At 36.9% G+C, this 18,621-nt stretch overlaps 1 protein-coding gene across 1 annotated transcript in view; it reads right to left on the reverse strand.

Moving 5' to 3' along the window:
- sgcd (sarcoglycan, delta (dystrophin-associated glycoprotein)) overlaps positions 1-18,621 on the reverse strand; it is a 351,693-nt gene that overhangs the window by 33,898 nt on the left and 299,174 nt on the right. The window contains exon 6 of the mRNA XM_030153643.1: positions 12,069-12,141. Coding sequence (XP_030009503.1) covers positions 12,069-12,141 — 73 coding nt within the window. The remainder of the gene's footprint in view (positions 1-12,068; positions 12,142-18,621) is intronic.

An 18,621-nucleotide genomic window follows, 5' to 3' on the forward strand; every position in this document is an offset into this window, starting at 1 on the left:
GACAAACAGACAGACATCCGAACTGACCAGTATGTTTGCCCTCCGACAAACAAAAATGGACAAAGAACTTTTCCTGAATGGGTTCATGGCAGAGGGTGGACGTTTACGCTGATGACACTGGTGAATATTGGGAACGCACATTCAGGCGGGATGGAGTGTAACACAAGTCACTCTTCCGTTGACCCTCAAATTGTTTGAATATAACTTGGGCATAAAAATGTACCTAATGGAAAAACGACAATTTCCCCAAAACTCTTGTTTGATTTAATGTTTTTTGCACTGGCAAGAGGTGGTTTTTCAGGTGTAGGGCAATTGGTTTATCACGCAAAACTGCGATGGAAAGATCTTTTCTGCAACTAGAGTCAGGTGAATAAAAAAGACTGGATGTTGACGGACGTTACAAGTGAAGAAGAAGAGTTTTTAAAGGAAAATGGCACGTTATGTGTGGACACACCAGGAAGCTGAATAATTGTTTAATTTAGTACGGGATATAGGGGTAATATATAATGATAATGAATATATCTGTAAATCAACACCATATTTCCGTTCGTCGCCATGTTTATGGAATGACTTCTCGTGTCATCTCGCAATAATAAATAAACAATCGTATTTGTGATTTAATGGAAAAACCAGCATTACGCACTTCTGTTTTTTTCAACATTTAGTAAATATCAGTGAAGTTTTGTGCATATGTCCGATGGAAAAGCAACTGTAGATGGCTTGGCTAATATGTAATGGTGTACATGTACTGTATATGTTATGTATTTTATTAATTGTATTTATATAAACCAATAAAGTTGTGGGATATATAAAAAACAGAACCGTCATCATATATGACATACATTAGATGGAAAATTGTATGTTGTATTTATTTGGGTTTACATTCAGGACATATGTAGTGGAGTATGATGTCGAATTTTATATTGAATGACTGATACTGACATATATCCATGTTGTATTAACATATATTGATTCAGTTTGTGTGTGGTATTGTAATAAAGGGGTGGGACTAAATAAGTGTTTAACTTCTTCCCACTGCTTTTCAGATGTGTAAATAATGCAAAAACTGTATGAGGTATTCCTTTAATGGTATAAATGTTTTTTTTTGGTTGTTTTATGTTGTTGATTTGCTCCAGGCATTTGGAAATAAAACGTCATTCATACATCATGAACTGGTGACATATTCACAGTACTCCGCTTTCACCTGACAGAAAATGGAAAAGGCTCCAGGCTCCTTGTTTTTGGATTTCATTGCTCTGTTACTGTGTAGGTTTATGTGTGCATGTCACTGCTAAACATGTTTAAAGCTGATTTTCTACACTGTTGGAAGTTTATTACAGTTGTGATGGAGCGTATGAGCTTGTAGAAGATGTGTTTTATTGGAAATGAGTCACCAAGGAAATAAAAAAATAAATCACAGGTCTGTAACTTTCTCAATGAATGTTTTTTGTTTGTAAAGTAAAATGTTTTCAATGTCTTCACTTGTGTTGTTGATTTCCTGTTGTGTTCCAGAAGTCTGCTAACCACTCTGTACAGACCAACACAAGCCAAACCTCTCTACACTAAGGCTGAATCCCAAGTCACCCCTTGGCCCCTCCCCCTCCCCCTCTGTTTTGCGTGTACACATAAAGGGGTAGTGTTGTATCGATTCTCATTTAGACGGAGGGGAAGGGCTAAGGTGGAGGGCTGTATATCCCTCCAAACGGAGATTTTCCAGGACCACACCACAAACGAAGGGGTAGGAAAAATCTGCCATCATTCTGTTCGAATAGTTAGCAAGATGGAGGTAAACACAGCCAAAAAGTGCAGCAGTGTGATTAAAGAAACACACAAATGTACGTATTTTCTTTGTAAACAATCATTTGATCGGCTGTTAAATGCCATTTCAATGTGTTATAGATCGAATTTCTGTGCTTTATAGTTGATAGACGCAAAAAGATGACCAAAGCTCATGGAACAGAGACAGTTAAAGCTGCTGACGGTAGGGATGGGAATCAAGAACCAGTTCTTTTTGAGAACCGGATCCCAGTAGCTCAATTCCTTGGAATCATTTGCCTGCCTGCTTAATGGTTCTGCTTATCGATTCTGCCTTCGTTGCACATGCGCGATGACATCACGCGTACGCTGCATTGTTTTGGTCAGAACGTAGCCAACATGGCGTTGAGGCAGAAATGGTCTAAGAAGATGACACCAGGTCCACTGGAACACTGTCCAAGCTTCCATGTCTTCAAAAGGGTGGAATCCCTCCAATATGTTCAAACATTTGTCCACAGCATGTGATTCATTTACAGGAATGTCATGTATTTGATTCACTACTTAGCGACACTTGTGAATCTAGCGGCAGAGTGAACACCAGACCGTCATCTGGGCCCAGTTCCGGTTCCGGTGCGGGCAACAAACATCGTACCCCCTCAAATACAAGTTTCCGAAGGTAGGGGAAAGGAAATGAGGTGCACAACAACGGGAGATGGGCCGAGCCGAACCGGTTCCAAATGCGGAACTAGAGGAATTAGTAAAGCGTCTTTAGTTTCACTTTCAATGTACGGTGCCCCTTCCCCCCCAAACCGGGCCTGGCGTCATCTGTTATTATTATTTGTACAAACTGTATATGTTATATTTTCTGTGCAGAAATGGAAATATAAAAGACAGTTAATGCAAACACACCCGTTTGTACTCTTTTATTCCCTCACCCAATGAGAATCGATAAGAGAATCGATAAGAAAAGTCGATAATGGAATCGGAATCGTTAAATTCTTATCCATTCCCATCCCTCCATACATACATAAATAATAGTTGATAGATGCAAAAAGATGGCCAAAGTACATGCAACAGAGATGGTTACAGCTGCTGACAGTTTGGTGAATACTTTTGGAAACAAAGTTTTCACATCTGTTAATAGCGGCATCAATGACCGCTGATGACGTCTGAACAGGTCACGAAGGGTTGTCCCATTTCATAGCGGAATGTTTCAACCCCTACCCCTTGCAGGTCTGTTTCAAGGGGTAGTGCCAAGTGCAAGGGCCAAGGGGGAGGGGTAAGGGGGAGGGGCTAAGGGGTGAATTGGGATTGGGCCTGAGTTTCTGAGTGGTACAATGAGTCTTATATGAAAACTTCACTACTCCTGTGGTAGAAGAAGAAAGGAAAGTTAAATATACAGGGTGGGGAAGCAAAATTTACAGTGAACATTTCGTTGTTTTTTCTCAGCAGGCACTGCGTCAATTGTTTTGAAACCAAACATATATTGATGTCATAATCATACCTAACACTATTATCCATACCTTTCCAGAAACTTTTGCCCATATGAGTAATCAGGAAAGCAAACGTCAAAGAGTGTGTGATTTGCTGAATGCACTCGTCACACCAAAGGAGATTTCAAAAATAGTTGGAGTGTCCATAAAGACTGTTTATAATGGAAAGAAGAGAATGACTATGAGCAAAACTATTACGAGAAAGTCTGGAAGATACTATTAAAGAAGAATGGGAGAAGTTGTCACCCGAATATTTGAGGAACACTTGCGCAAGTTTCAGGAAGCGTGTGAAGGCAGTTATTGAGAAAGAAGGAGGACACATAGAATAAAAACATCAATCAATGAACTAATTGGTCATACACTGTCTTTCAATCCCTGCCTCAAAATATTGTAAATTTTGCTTCCCCACCCTGTAGAGGAAAAAATATTTTTGAAACAGCCACAAAAGTAGCATTGGGTTTTTATGGGTTAAAGAAAAGAAAAAACTTCGCCCCGTTTACTTTCTAGCCTCGTCACATTGTCACTGTATTCCACTCTTATTGTTTCAGATATATTCTCCTTTATCTTTGCATTGAATTGGTCAGAACATAAATCAAAGTGTGCTTCCGAATTCACCCCGCGCTGCCACTTTACTCTCAAAAAGGCGTTGGTCTGATGCAGGGACACATCCTGTTGACAAGGCATTACCTCTCAGATGGATATGGCGGTAACGGTTTCGATAAAGCGCTGACAGCTCTGGGTGGGACGCGTGAGCTCGAGTATGTGTGTGTGAATGCATGCGTGTGGGGTTAATGCGATATCCTGAAATAGGATTTGAATCCTCGATTGCTACCTGCCAAGGGTTGGGAGAGATTAGAGTAAGATTAGATTTTAGCCATGCTCCAACGAGCTCACGCCCCCCTTTTCTGACATAATTGGATAGTTTGGGCCATATTTCATTCTCAATTGGCGGGTTGTCACCGAAGATGCATAAACACGGGGGAAGTGAAAACGGGGAAAAAAAAAACACATCGCTGTGGACTCTGTCAAATTATACGGACAATCACATGATGAGGGGCTTTGGAACGCCGCTCAGAAATGATCTGCGCTGCGCTGATGGGAGTTTTTCCTCATTTTTTTTATTATTTTGAAATGATGACTTTGAAAAGGAAAGCAGCAGTGATGGATGTGTCACAGTTCATCGCAGTGCACACAGCGCTGAAACACTGTTATTAGATATTTGTCATCAAAGTCCTTCTCTACCCGACCTCTAATTCCCTTCACGCTCGTCTCTGCAGTGTCTCTTTTCTGTCACATTCTTTTTTTTTTTAATATCTTTATTTCATTGATTTCTCTTTTCTTTCCCTCTCCTAATTCTTATCCCCTCTCTCAGTATTTTCATCTTATTCTTTTACTGACAGAAATACTTTTTTTTTTTTCTTTCGCTATACTGTCATGTCTTTCAGCCCTTTTTTTTTGTCCTGCTTTGATCAACGGATGTCCCTGTGAACCGGAGACACAAAGGATGAAGTCAATGCATCATTTAACTGGTGGAAAAGCAGCAGCGGCAGCAGCGGCAGCAGCTACATATGAGGTGGCAGAGAAAAGTAATCATCAATTCCGTTTCCAGCGGTGAAAGACACATGCCAATTACAGCTCTGTTAAAGCCGTCTACACATTATACGGCTTTAAGAGCTGAATAAAACGCTGTCTGATCATTGGACATGTCTGGAACAGGGTGTCTAGAAGGCAAGGCGGGCTTATTTATACAGCACATTTCATGTACAAGACAATTCAAAGTGCTTTACATAAAACATTAAAAGCATTACAGCAGGGAAGCATTAAAAAGTATATTATATTCAGTAAGTATATTAGAGGAAGTTAAGATTTGCATGTTACACAAGTGATTAGCAACACAAGCCGTGCATTACAAGAAAATCAATCTCTAACATGTGGTTTACAAACCTTATTATTAACCCTATAACGCCAAACGTGTCATATTTGATACATGAGTTTTGAAGCCCTCTACATGATCAGTGTGATGTTTTTTATCTTGAAAAACCTGATGTATACAATTAGATACATGCAATACACAGATAATCAAGTAGGGGGGTGGAATTCATTCACCAGGGGCCTTTCCAGTGACACTACTGTGGACCCCTAAGGGTTAAAGGAATAGAAAGCCTTAGAACACAGGTGTCCAACATGCGGCCCGGGGGCCAAATCCAGCCCGCCAAAGGGTCCACTCCGGCCCTTGGGATGAATTTGTGAAATGCAAAAATTACACTAAGATATTAACAATCCTTTTAGTTCAGGTTCCACATTCAGACCAATTCAATCTCAAGTGGGCAGGACCAGTAAAATACTATCATAATAACATATAAATAATAACAACTCCAAATTGTTCTCTTTGTAAATGTAAATATTTTCATGTATTTACACTAAAACAAAATATCATTTCACAAAAAAATGTGAATAACCTGAACAAATATGAACAACCTGAAATGTCTGAAGAGAAGTAAGTACAATTTTAACAAGATTCTGCCTGTTATTAAATATTTTGTGTATTTGTAGATCCACCGATCTATAAGTTATAATGTACATGTGTAAATGATAAACTGAGGCAGAATATTGTTAAAATTACACTTATTTTTTCAGTTTGTTCATGTTATTCACATCTTTTGAAAGGATAGTTTGTAGATGTAAACCTTTTCATAACATAAATGTACTTTTTTTCGCTCTCAAACAGAGAAAAGATTGGACTTGACATTATTTATATACTATTGTGTTGTTATTTTACTGGTTTGGCTCACTTCAGATCAAATTTAGCTGAATGTGGCTCCTGAACTATAATGACTTTGACACCCCTGCCTTAGAAGATGAAGTTTAAGTTTTCTTTTACATTATCTTTCTATAAACTGAAAAAAACCCATCAACAATTGCATAAAATTGAAGAAATAATTGTAATTGATACTCACATGTACAGATGACATGTTTTAGAACAGGCAGTTATCGGTTACTTTCCTGATTATAACCAAAGTATTCTGTGCCCAAAAAGTCACAATCAGACTCAGGATACAGAACTTCTAAACATTCATGTCACTATTAATTTGTGGTGTACATTTACTCATATTAAAAAAAAAAAAAAAAAAAACAGGAACAGATGCAGGATTTTGATGTCTACGAAGTGGTGGAAACAGCACATTTTCATCCACAATTAGCGCTGGATGGGTGTTGTGTTTATTTTCTATCAGATCAGCATGTTCATCTTTGGCATTAGATGACTCCCCCCATCCCCTACCCCCCTTCTTTCCCCTCATTCTTCAACTTTTTTATCTTTTTCCGTTTCCAAATATACAGTCAGATGCTCATCGTAATCAATGGACATCAGAGCTGCATATCCTGCATCGGGGGAAATGGAAGGGAGGGGTGGAAGATAAGAGAGAGGACGACAGAAAAGGAGCCAAAAAGAGACTGGAAAAAGAGAAATTAAGAGAGAAGCGCTGAAAGATGAGAGGAAAAGAGAAGATGAGGAAGAAACGGTGTATATATGTGACCGTATGAGTGAGCACTGGAGGGAAATGTGGGGATTGAGAAGTTTGTTTGGATGTTCTAGTGATTTATCTTTGCTCTAAAAAGTGTCACTGCAGCTGATTTAAAACATATAAATGATGTGAGTTCTGTCAAATTTTATGTTCATCTTAGTAAATAATTGCAGCCCAGACTACAAGTTCTGCTTTATTTGATGTATATACTGTAGGATCTTTTTTTTTTCTAAATAAGTTAAGCTTTGTAGAGCATTAATGCTGGTTTGACATTGAAGGAGACTTTAAAGAAGACCAAGGTAAGGACAACAACAAAGAAGAAAGGTATGAAGTAGAAGGTAAAGCTAAACTTTGCACTGCAAAAATCTAAATCATACCAAGTGTATTTTTCTCATTTCTAGTCAAAATATCTCATCCCACTAAAATAAGACATAATCACCTAAAGAGTAACTTTTCAGTGAGGTATAAGAACTTATTTTTAGACAACACTGTGCTTGTGCTAGGAAAATGAAAGATACATCCACTGTGGCTACATTAGTAGAAATGAGTGTAGCCACAAAAGCCACAGCCAGTCTGGGTCCAGTCTGGGTCCAGTCTGGGTCCAGTCTGGGTCCAGTCTGGGTCCCTGCAGCGGGGCGTGTAGCAGACTGCAGCGACAAGCATAGCTCCCCTGGGAAATTTTGGGGAAAATTAAGTCTTTTTCCTGCATTCTGGTGTATTTTGAGCTTAAAAATATGTTTAATCTGCCTTCAGTTTCATATAAAAAAAAATCATAAAAAATTAACTAAAGTCAACATTTTTATCTAAACAATTTTTATTTGTAATCTAATGTATAACAAAACAATAAATGATAGACTTATAAATGCAATTACTCTGACCACTGATGTTCATGAGATTCAATATGAGATTCAATGTAAAATAAATTTACCAGTGAGACATGATTTATCAGCATGTCATTTGGTAATTGAATATGGACAGATATGGACTTTTGAAATTATTTTATTTAGACTAGAAAGTACTCCTGCCATTAGTCTGACTGGAAAAAAATGCTGCTACTGACATTTAATGTGTTGGAATGAGCGTTTCTCAATTAATCCACCAGGGGGCGCCGCTCTTAATTAACCATACTGGACAAATACCACAAAGAAGAGGACAGTTTTTTGAGAATCAGAAAGTCAGTAACAATAAACATGGAGACGACAGAGGTAACACTAATGTGATACTAATATTGCAGCGTTTTCACTGGTAAGGTTTAAAAGTTTAGCTTCAGCAGCTAGAGAAAAGAGAAATGAGTGATAAGTTTTGTTTTCACTTCCGCTGGTGGCGGTCTGCACCACTCCTTTACCCTCTCTGCTTCACCAGCTCCTTTGCTTTCAATAGATGTTGTACATGATTAAATGAATGAGCGGTAACTTCCCACAAGTGACGTGTGCAGTGTGAATTCGTAAAAAATCAGAAACGTTCAGGTGAGTTCGATCGCTCTCGGCAGCGCTCTTCAGTAGTGGAGACCGCATTTGTTATTCTCCTTGGTTATTGCTCGGACATTTTCGATCAGAGGTGTAAGTTGGTTGATTTTACTAAAAAATATCTTCACCACTGTGGCTACATGGGTTGAAAACAACTTCGCCAACCAGGAAAATGCATCGCCAATGGCAATGTGGCGATAGGCTAGCGCAAGCCTCGCAATAGATCTGGAAAATCTCATTTTAAGAAATCTTACCAAGATAATTTTCACTTGTTCCATTGGCAGATATTTTTTGGCTTAATTCTAACGCACCTGCAAGTGCAATGATGTCACTTAAGACACCCCCCCGGGAGACTGTACCCCCAGTCGAGAACCACTGAAATATAAAAATAATGTCCAATACAACAGTCTGGAGTAAAAAGTCCAAGTATATAGAAGTGGAGTAGCGCTATGTTGTGCTGTGTTCATTAAAACCAACAGGACAGCTTCACATTTTAATGGAGGCTGGCGTCAGACTGAAGGTGGACAGTTATCAGTCCCCTGACAGGCATCAATAAATTCAATGTAAATGGCGGTGTGTGTATGTGTGTGTTTCTATAATCGAGCATGTCTCCTCAGTGTAAACGTCTTGTTTATCATCTCTCTCCTGCCTGTGCTGTCAGATGTGATGACAGTCAATCAAAGTCGAAAGAGACAGTGTCACAGAAGAGACAGGGATGGGGGGTTGGGGGGGGGTTATGACAGTAAATGGGAGAAAGAAGAAGAAAAGAAGGCTGAGACTGAGTTACAGTAAACTGAAGCGGTGAAGGATAGAGAGGAGGAAAGTTACATGTGGACTATGATGGAAATGGAGTCTTCAGGTAGAATGTCCACCCGTCCGTCTTTGTCAATTAGAAATCCATCTGGAATTGCGCAGCTTGAATCCAAATATGAAGGCGGGATTAACAGGCACTGAGTTAACCAATCACAGATAAGACGGACGTGACGCTTTTGTCAGAGAAACTGAAGAATACAAGGTGTAAGGTGTGTGTTTTTTTTATTATTATTATTTTTTATTATCTAATTATAAGTTTTTATTATTTTAATTTTATTTATTTATTTGTGTATGGTTATCTATATAAGTATGCACATTTTCATTTTCATCAGTACTTTTGTGTTTTCATTTTAGATTTTTGAAATGCCCAGTGTGTTATTTTGTTCCTCTATCTATCTATCTATCTATCTATCTATCTATCTATCTATCTATCTATCTATCTATCTATCTATCTATCTATCTATCTATCTATCTATCTATCTATCTATCTATCTATCTATCTATCTATCTATCTATCTATCTATCTATCTATCTATCTATCTATCTATCCATCCATCCATCCATCCATCCATCCATCCATCCATCCATCCATAAAGAGAAAAGTGTGTCATTCCTATTTTATATATTGCTTTGGTGTATACGTTTGAAGGATACTTAATAAAAATACATGTAAAAAAAAAAAAAAAAAAAAAAAAAAAAGAATACAGGGTGTCATCTGTAATTTAATCCTTATTTTTGAATCAAACAACCGACAACAGTTGTAAAGACACTTTTGCGGACTGGAACTGACTTTGGCTAGCGACAGAAAGAAGTTGATTCATATGACACATTGTGAAACCCCCGCCCCCCAGACTTGTGATTGGTTCAGTATAGAATAGATCATGCATATTTCACAGCGACTGGCCCAATTCCAGACTGTTTTTTCAGTACTGAATACACTGAGCACTGCAAAAATCTAAATCTTACCAAGTGTATTTTTCTCATTTCTAGTCCAAATATCTCATCACAATCACCTAAAGAGTAACTTTTCAGCGAGATGTAAGAACTTATTTTCAGACAATACATCTGGAAAATCTTATTTCAAGAAATCTTACCACGATAATTTTTACCTGTTCCATTTTTTTTGCTTGAATTAAGCAAAAAAAATCTTCAATTCAGGGAAAAAAAAAAAAAAAAAAAAGTCTGCCAAAGGAACAAGTAAAAATTATCTTGTTTAGATTTCTTGAAATAAGATTTTCCAGATCTATTGTCTAAAAATAAGTTATTATACCTTATTAAAAAGTTACTCTTTAGGTGATTATGTCTTATTTTAATTATGATGAGATATTTTGACTTGAAATGAAAAATACACTTGGTAAGATTTGGATTTTTTCCACTGAGAAAATCAGATGGATGGACAGGATAGACTTCAGGTGTCTTTAAACAATGTTATAATCGAATAAATCTTCTTACAATGACAACAAATATAATAACAACAAAAATAGCTCATAAGAGTTTAATTTCAAAGCTGATATCTATCCATTTTTCATGTTTTCTTGATAATAACCAAAATCACTTCACCAATTAATATGTACTTCACTAATTAATCACTTCACTAATCAATATATACAAAATCACACCAATATCTATAGCATTGTTCTGACAAAAACAGTGCTTTTAGACATTCCATGTATTTTTTTTCTGTCTGTTTTAGTCATGTGATACACACAGGAGTTAGTACTTAATTGCATAACCCTTGTTTTTGATGACTTTTGATGGTCTAATCATTTTTCCGCAACTGTTTGCTTTTTGAAGTTAAAATTGTTTAATAGTCGTCAAATTACAATAGTCACACATGATGCTCAGTCATTTTGCACACAAATCTGCACTTTTTTCCCTTTTACTGCAGTGAAAACTTTTACCAGACTGGTTTTTAATACAAGTATCTGTACTTTTAAATATGTGTGTACTTTTTCCAGCTCTATATAAGACAGTAAATCATATATTTAGAAGTCTAGTGTGGATTGGGTTTCCAGTAGCTTTAACATACAGCTTTTTTTTTTGTTTTTGCTTCCCACAGGATGTCGATTCTACACTAAAAGGCAACAAATGAATAGTGTCTGGATGGGAAGTCTGCTGTGTAGGGCTGTGTATTGGCAAGAAAGTGACGATACGATACAAATCACAATATTAGGACCACAATACGACATATCACGATACTGTTAACAAGGCGCTCTTTTTGGTTTGGTTTGTTTCTTCTTCTAAGAGAATATTTCCTGGAAAAAAATGAATTATACCAGAAATATGCACAAATACTAAACACATTTTTATTTGATCAGAACAGAATTTAATACGATATCACAAAACTTTCCTGTGTAAAAATGAAATTTCGTTATAAATGATAATAATAAATAAATAAAATTATGTTTAACAGACATTGCAGTTTCAGATCCCCCTAAAATGTTCATATTCTATTAGTTTTGAAATGAATCCGTAGTGTTCAGTCCCTGAATCATCCAACATCAGAACATTATTTTTGTTCGATCCCAACACAAGAACAAACATCTGCCTCTCAGACAGTAAAAAGTACTTTTAGGATGATTGAAGTAACCATTATTTAACAAAACTAAATGAACGGCCTGCAATATCACAATACTAGTTTTTAGTACAAACAACAGTAAAATACCCATGTGAATATAGAAATAAAAGAAACACAAAAAACAAAAACATTAATCTCCACCATATCTCCATTTGAATAAATTTCTAAAAATATCGATACAGTACTTTTTAATATCGCTACAGTATCATGAAATGAAACATCATGATATATTGTGGATCCGATATTTTCTTACACCCCTACTACTGTGGTGTTGGTCATCCAGAAAAGGGGAAGTTATTTGATTCAATGTTCAGGTTCCCCCTCGACTGGAAGACTTGTTGTTCCTGTGGTGCGTTCGTGCACAGTGGGTGTATACGCTCATGTACCGTTGCGTTCTACACGTGTCCATGTATGTGTTGTGTTTCCGTGTCTGACTCACCGTAGCTCTTTGAACGGCTCGGCCCTGACGTGCGGCGTCTCCACTGATTTACTGAACACGGCTCCTTCGGCCCCTGAAATCACAGAACACAGCATCAGACAGGAGGCCCTCGTCGATTGAAACCGCTAACCCCTCCTGTCCGATCAATGGACATAATCTCTGAGACTCCGCCGATCTATACGGCTCGCACAGGCGGCCTCAGTTCACCTCCCCTCACTGAAAACATGCCCGCACACAATTTTCCCAAAGTGTTGTCATTCCCACAATAGGTTCTCTGCATATGATGGGAGGTGTTTAACCCATAAAGACCCAAACACCTGTCGACCGAAAGTACTGATTTAAACCGTTTAATACCTGTTGACCCACTAATCCTATCAATACATGTAAATAATTGATGTAAAATACAGTTCTTCATCTTTTCATGGTCATCAGATATGACTCATTTGGACGTTCAGAGGCTCCGTAGTTACCGTGGAAACACCGTCAATCTTCTGCAACACTGATTCACCAGTAAAACCCATGAAATTGGATCAATGACAGTGGATGGAGATGCTTATTTTATGTTCAGTTGATGATTTATTTTGCTGAAAATGTCAAATTATTTTCAGTTTTCTGGATTTTGGTATAAAAACGATTGAATTTACTCTGAGCTTTTATGAATATCGATGTGAACTAAATGAAAATATCTGTAATTTGCTGAAAAATGCACAGAATAAAGTAATACATAGGGATAAATCAATTAAGAATGGTTCGATGGAAACAGTTCTTGGTCTTGAAGGGTTGAAATTGACATTATAGGTCATCCGTCTTGATCAAAGTTTAGGTCTAATGCTGTAGATTCCAGAACTCCTCCCCGTTTCTTGATAAATTGTCTCTTTTTTTCAGCTTTGTCCATCCAGATTCCTCCTTCCTAATTTCAACATGTTGTCCTCCGTAGAGTTCCACAAGTAGCATCGAATCTGTTCTGATTCTGACAGTGGATGGAGACACTTTGCTAAAAAAAGTTTTCTCTGTTTCAGATATAATAACCCTTAACTTTAATCTGAGCTTTTATAACCATCTACATGATCAGTCATTAACACTGTATAGCCTGAACCATTAAATCATTGACAGAAAATTCCAGTTCTTTGAAACTGGAGCTTTTATTGGTCCTTCTGAACAACCCCAAAAAATGTTTTTTCAAATATCAATTTCCATGTATGAGTTTCAATTTGTTTCATATTTGATCCATCGGGTCTCAATGCTGAAATATTATTGTTTTTGAACAAACAAAAACATAACACAAACATGTCTAACAAATTGGTAATTCCTTTTCAAAATTGACAAAGTTCTTCCTCCTTCCTCATTAATGACAGTCTTGCAGTGTCACTGGAAAGGCCTCTAGTGAATGAATTCCTCCCCCTGGTGGATTATCTATGTATTGCATGTATCTAATTGAATACATCGGGTTTTTCTTCTTTCTTTTTTTTTAAACTTTATTTAAAGAACATTTTGAACATTTTAGACAGAGTGATACACAGCATAGGGTATTAAAAAAAAACAAGACCAAAAAAAAACAAACAAAAAAAACTTTGTCACACCTGAATGTCAACTACATCAGTTTTTTTTCATGAAAAAAAAAAAAAAATCACACTGATCATGTAGTGGGCTTCAAAACTCATGTATCAAATATGATACATTTGGCATTATAGGGTTAAATAGAAGAAAATACACTGCAAAAAATTATTTCTAAGAGAGTGAAAAAAGCCTTATTTCTAGAACATTTGTCTTATTTTTCATCTAAACAGAGAAAAAAGCTTGCTAAGACATTTTTATATATAAAAATATTATTTAAAAAAAATACATCTAATCTGTTCTTAAGATTTTGAAGCTAATATCATGCTGGATTTTACCAGTAACAAGGTATGGCAATACTTTGCAAATAATGCCTTATATAACAGAATTTTAGAAATTATACGACTTGCACACACCATAGTAATGACCAAAAAGAAGAGGACAGAACTAGGATTTTGACAATGTGTATGTTTCTGTCGTCTCAGTTTCAGAAACATTACACCTTCAGTAACAAACTTATTATTGACTTATTTTTTATTAATGCATAACACTGAAATTGTGGGAAAATAATGATAGTGATTTTAAAATTACTAATTCGCTCCACAGTCAGTAAGTCGGGATGCTCAGATAAAATGGCCAATATATCTGTGCATCCTCTACTTACTTCTTTGAAAACAATAAAATTACAAAACAAGTGGTTCCAGGCATAACAAACCCCACCCCTCACACATACTGTAGCTTATTCTGGCATCGATCCAGCTGATGTCATCATGTCTATGTGTGTGGTGATCTCAGCATATCAACTGCCTCTATATATGTGCCAAGTCTGATGTAAATCGAAACAAAACTGATGTTTTTATAGAAATGTGAGATTTCGGCCATTATAAGTAAATGGAAAAAAAGCTTTTAAAAATTCTTTAAAAAAAATAATAACTTTGACCTACTTTTCCCAAAATGTAATGACATCTATTGTGGGTCACTGGCAATCTATAAACCTAATTTGATATGAATTCAACCAATAGTTTTTCTGTTACAGTGTTAAAAAACAAACAAACAAACAAACTGAACCAAAAACAACACCCCTCGCCTCCCCTTTGGGCGGCGGAGTAATTAAAGGTAGAAAAAAAACAAAAAGATGCAACAAAAATAAATAAGTGGAAGAAATATCATCATAATCCGTCTATAATAGGGAAGGAATTAGTCTGACATGTCATTTTATTTTAACATGTATTCAGGACATGATAGAGCAGACGTCATGTTCTGTTATAAAACAAACATGAAGCTGCGCAGCCTTCATTTATGAATAAAAGTTCTGAATCTACTTGAAAACCAAGGCTCCTATAGTGTCTGATGTTACATAACCGGACTGAAATGAAGCAAAGAAACAAAGCGGTACTTGGTGGGCTCAGCATCCTGAGGCTCTGATTCTAACGTCAATGCTGCAGCCCAGCTCGAGTAAACCAAGGCATTCAGGTACATCGAATCAACAAAGCATCAAGGGTAGATCAATGGCCATGACTAAATGTGTTTCAAGACATTTTGAGGCTCTGCAGGGAACGCACAATACATACTGTCAGCACTTTAATGTTTTCACCAGGACTGAAAGCAAAAAGCCTCTGCACGCACCACTCATACCTATTTAGTCCTGACTCTGTGTAAATGGGTAATGGTCCAGCGTCAAGACACATCTCAAACCTTTGACATCTTTATTATGAGGTAAACTGTTGTACGTGAAATGGAGCAGAAAATAGATTTATCAGTAACAGAGTTTTACGGCCTTCATACAATTTAACATCTGAATGTTTAACTATCCAGTTCCAGCATGTTTTATAAGTGAAAATTATATTAGAAATGAATGGTTTTCTGCAGAATAATTTTTTTTTGTTTTGTTTTAGTAAATTTAAGGGTGATGTGGAGCTTGTGAAGATTCACTACAAGAATATGTCAGTCTACTGGTATATCTAGTCTACTGAAAAGAACTAGGATCCACGAATTCAATGATAGATGATAGCTGTCACCACTGTATTAGAATAGAATAGGATAGGATAGGATAGGACAAGTCAGAATAGAATAGAATAGAATAGAATAAAATAAAATAGAGTAGAATAAAATAAAACACAACAGAATAGAATAGAATAGACCAGAATAGAATCAAATAAAATAGATTACAACAGAATAGAATAAAATAGAGTAGAATAGAATAGAATAGAATAAAATAAAATAGAGTAGAATAAAATAAAATAAAATAAAACACAACAGAATAGAATAGACCAGAATAGAATCAAATAAAATAGATTACAACAGAATAGAATAAAATAGAGTAGAATAAAATAAAATAGAATAGAATAGAATAGAATAGAATAGAATAGAATAGGACAGATCAGAATAGAATAGAATAGAATAGAATAGAATAGAATAGAATAGAATAGAATAGAATAGGACAGGACAGGTCAGAATAGAATAGAATCAAATAAAATAGATGACAACAGAATAGAATAAAATAGAGTAGAATAAAATAAAACAGAATAGAATAGAATAGAACAGGACAGCTCAGAATAGAATAGAATAGAATAAAACACAATAGAATAGAATAGAATAGAATAGAATAGAATAGAATAGAATAGAATAGAATAGAATAGAATAGAATAGCTGGGATAAGCTCCAACGACCCCCATGACCCTAGAGAGGATAAAGCGGGTTCAGAAAATGAATAATGAATAAAGAATAAAATAGAATAGAACAGAACAGAACAGAACAGAACAGAATAGAATAGGCTCAAGCAACCCTCATGACCCTAGTGAAGATAAAGCGGATTCAGAAAATGAATGAAGAATGGAATAGAATAGAATAGAATAGAATAGAATAGAATAGAATAGAATAGAATAGAACAGGCTTTATTGTCATTACACAGGTAGTGCAATGAAATTACAGGTGGTCTCTGCCAGTAACACTGTACTATGGGACTATACACAACACAATAACAACACAGACATATACTAATAAAAAAAAATGGACTTGATCATTCCACTGCAAAAAGTAATTAAAATTTCATCCCCCACTTTTACACTACACCAATTTTTTTATTTTTTTTTTGCAATACTTTGAGTATATTCTTAAATTTTCAGCAATTCCACCCAGACTTTTTTGTCTACAGGATGGAAATGCACCTACTGATGCCTCTTTTGTTTAAGAGTGAGTGAATCTTAGAACTCATAAACATACATGACTACTTCACTGTCTTCTATGCTATGATGGTCTTTTCTAGTAATATATGTGAAATAATTCTGCCTATATCTTATCTGTGAAGTGCTTTTGTTTTATCCGTCATACAAATTTACATAGGTTCAAATGAGATCAAGACTATATATTCCTTTCTATCTCCTAAGATTTTATAACAAACACAATCCACTGCTCTCTCACTGATTAATGGAAGGATGTAGTCTTCCAACTCCGCATTCCCTAAGAAGCAAGCTAACATAATTATTCATCTCGCAGAAAGACACTTCACCTTAATTGTGTTTGCGCAGAGACTACCTGAAAGTGTGTGCTCTCTCTCATCTCCATTTGTATGATCCATTGAGTCGAGATAACAAAGACACACAGTGTTCTTGGAAAGAGATCAGGAAGCAGTGATGCAGCCAGGAGGAAGTGCGACGACAGGATTTCAAGAGACTGTGCTCAATTCCCCCAAACACCCGAAAATTAAAGCATATTCAAGTGGCGAAGCTCTCTAGCTCTGCAACCTTTGTAGTGAAGTCTTTAGTCTGTTGGTGGCAGAAGAAGAACATGATAGAGGATGGCCAGATCAAGTAGGAAGAGTGGGATGATGGAGGAATTTAACATGTTTAAACCCAAAACATGGCTTGGTTTTTAATAAGTTACCAAGTGAAAAATGAAGATAAACGTAGGAACTATAAACCCCTTTAACACTTTCAGTGCCATGGGCCGATTAAATCGGCTTTACGAAAACAACCTGTAAAGTGCCACGGGCCGATCAGATCGGCTTTGGAGAACACGCCATATTTGTGTACAAAACCATCCACCCCCATTTCTTTCTCACATTTCGATGACGTTCTTTCTGTGTCCCCCTTTTGAGACCAAGCAGACGGGAATTTGAGGTCACGCGACCGAATAATATTTTTATATCTTTTTAATGTTTCTTATTCTCCGGTGTTTCATCAGAGGGAGCCCTCCATGCCGGGGGGCGGCTGTGGACTCCGGGGGCTGTGGCGCCTTCTCTCACTGGGGTCCGCTCCTTTCTGGTGGGTGGGGGTCCCAGTTGGCCCTCTCCCACTAGTTGGGATGCGGGGCTGTGTTGCTGGTGCCTGGTCGCCGGGGTCGGCGGCTGCCTCCTGGTGCGGATGGCTCCCTGAGACAGCGCCTCCTAAACTGATGTTTTACTTTTACTTGTACATTTTTGTTCTGGTCTACCCATGCTCAGTCAGTCTTCTTAAGTATGTGTGAGCTTGTGGGTTTGCATGTATATGTGTGTGTGTGTGTGTGTGCGGGTGAGTGGGTGGGTGTGGGTGGGGGGCGGTACTGATTTTTAAACTGATATGTAAAGCACTTTGTGCTACAGTTTTTAATGTATGAAAAGTGCTATATAAATAAAGATTATTATTATTATTATGATTATTATTATTATTATTATTAATATAAATTATGCAAATTACGATCAATAATGAATCGGCTGCGTCCGGTGCGTTTTGGATCTAATCAGCAATCGGTCGGATGTTACCGAGCGGTTTCCTGCAGGATTCTTCAAATATTATTAAAACGACGCGAAATACTGAAAAACGGCCAAATTCTGTGGCACTTTTAAGGCTTATTAGCCCCTTAACTGTCTGGCACTTAAAGAGTTAAGGCAAAGACACCCCAACCCAATTTTCAGCGGTCGGACGTCGTTGGGCAGTCTGGCAAGGTCGGTAACATGAGTCTGGTTAGTGTGTTCTCTGCGATTTTGCCGTCGTTAATGCCGTCGCCAGTCTTTTCGGCCAAT

Source organism: Sphaeramia orbicularis, chromosome 14 (genome assembly GCF_902148855.1).
Source record: "Sphaeramia orbicularis chromosome 14, fSphaOr1.1, whole genome shotgun sequence".
In the NCBI taxonomy this organism is placed as follows: Eukaryota; Metazoa; Chordata; class Actinopteri; order Kurtiformes; family Apogonidae; genus Sphaeramia; species Sphaeramia orbicularis.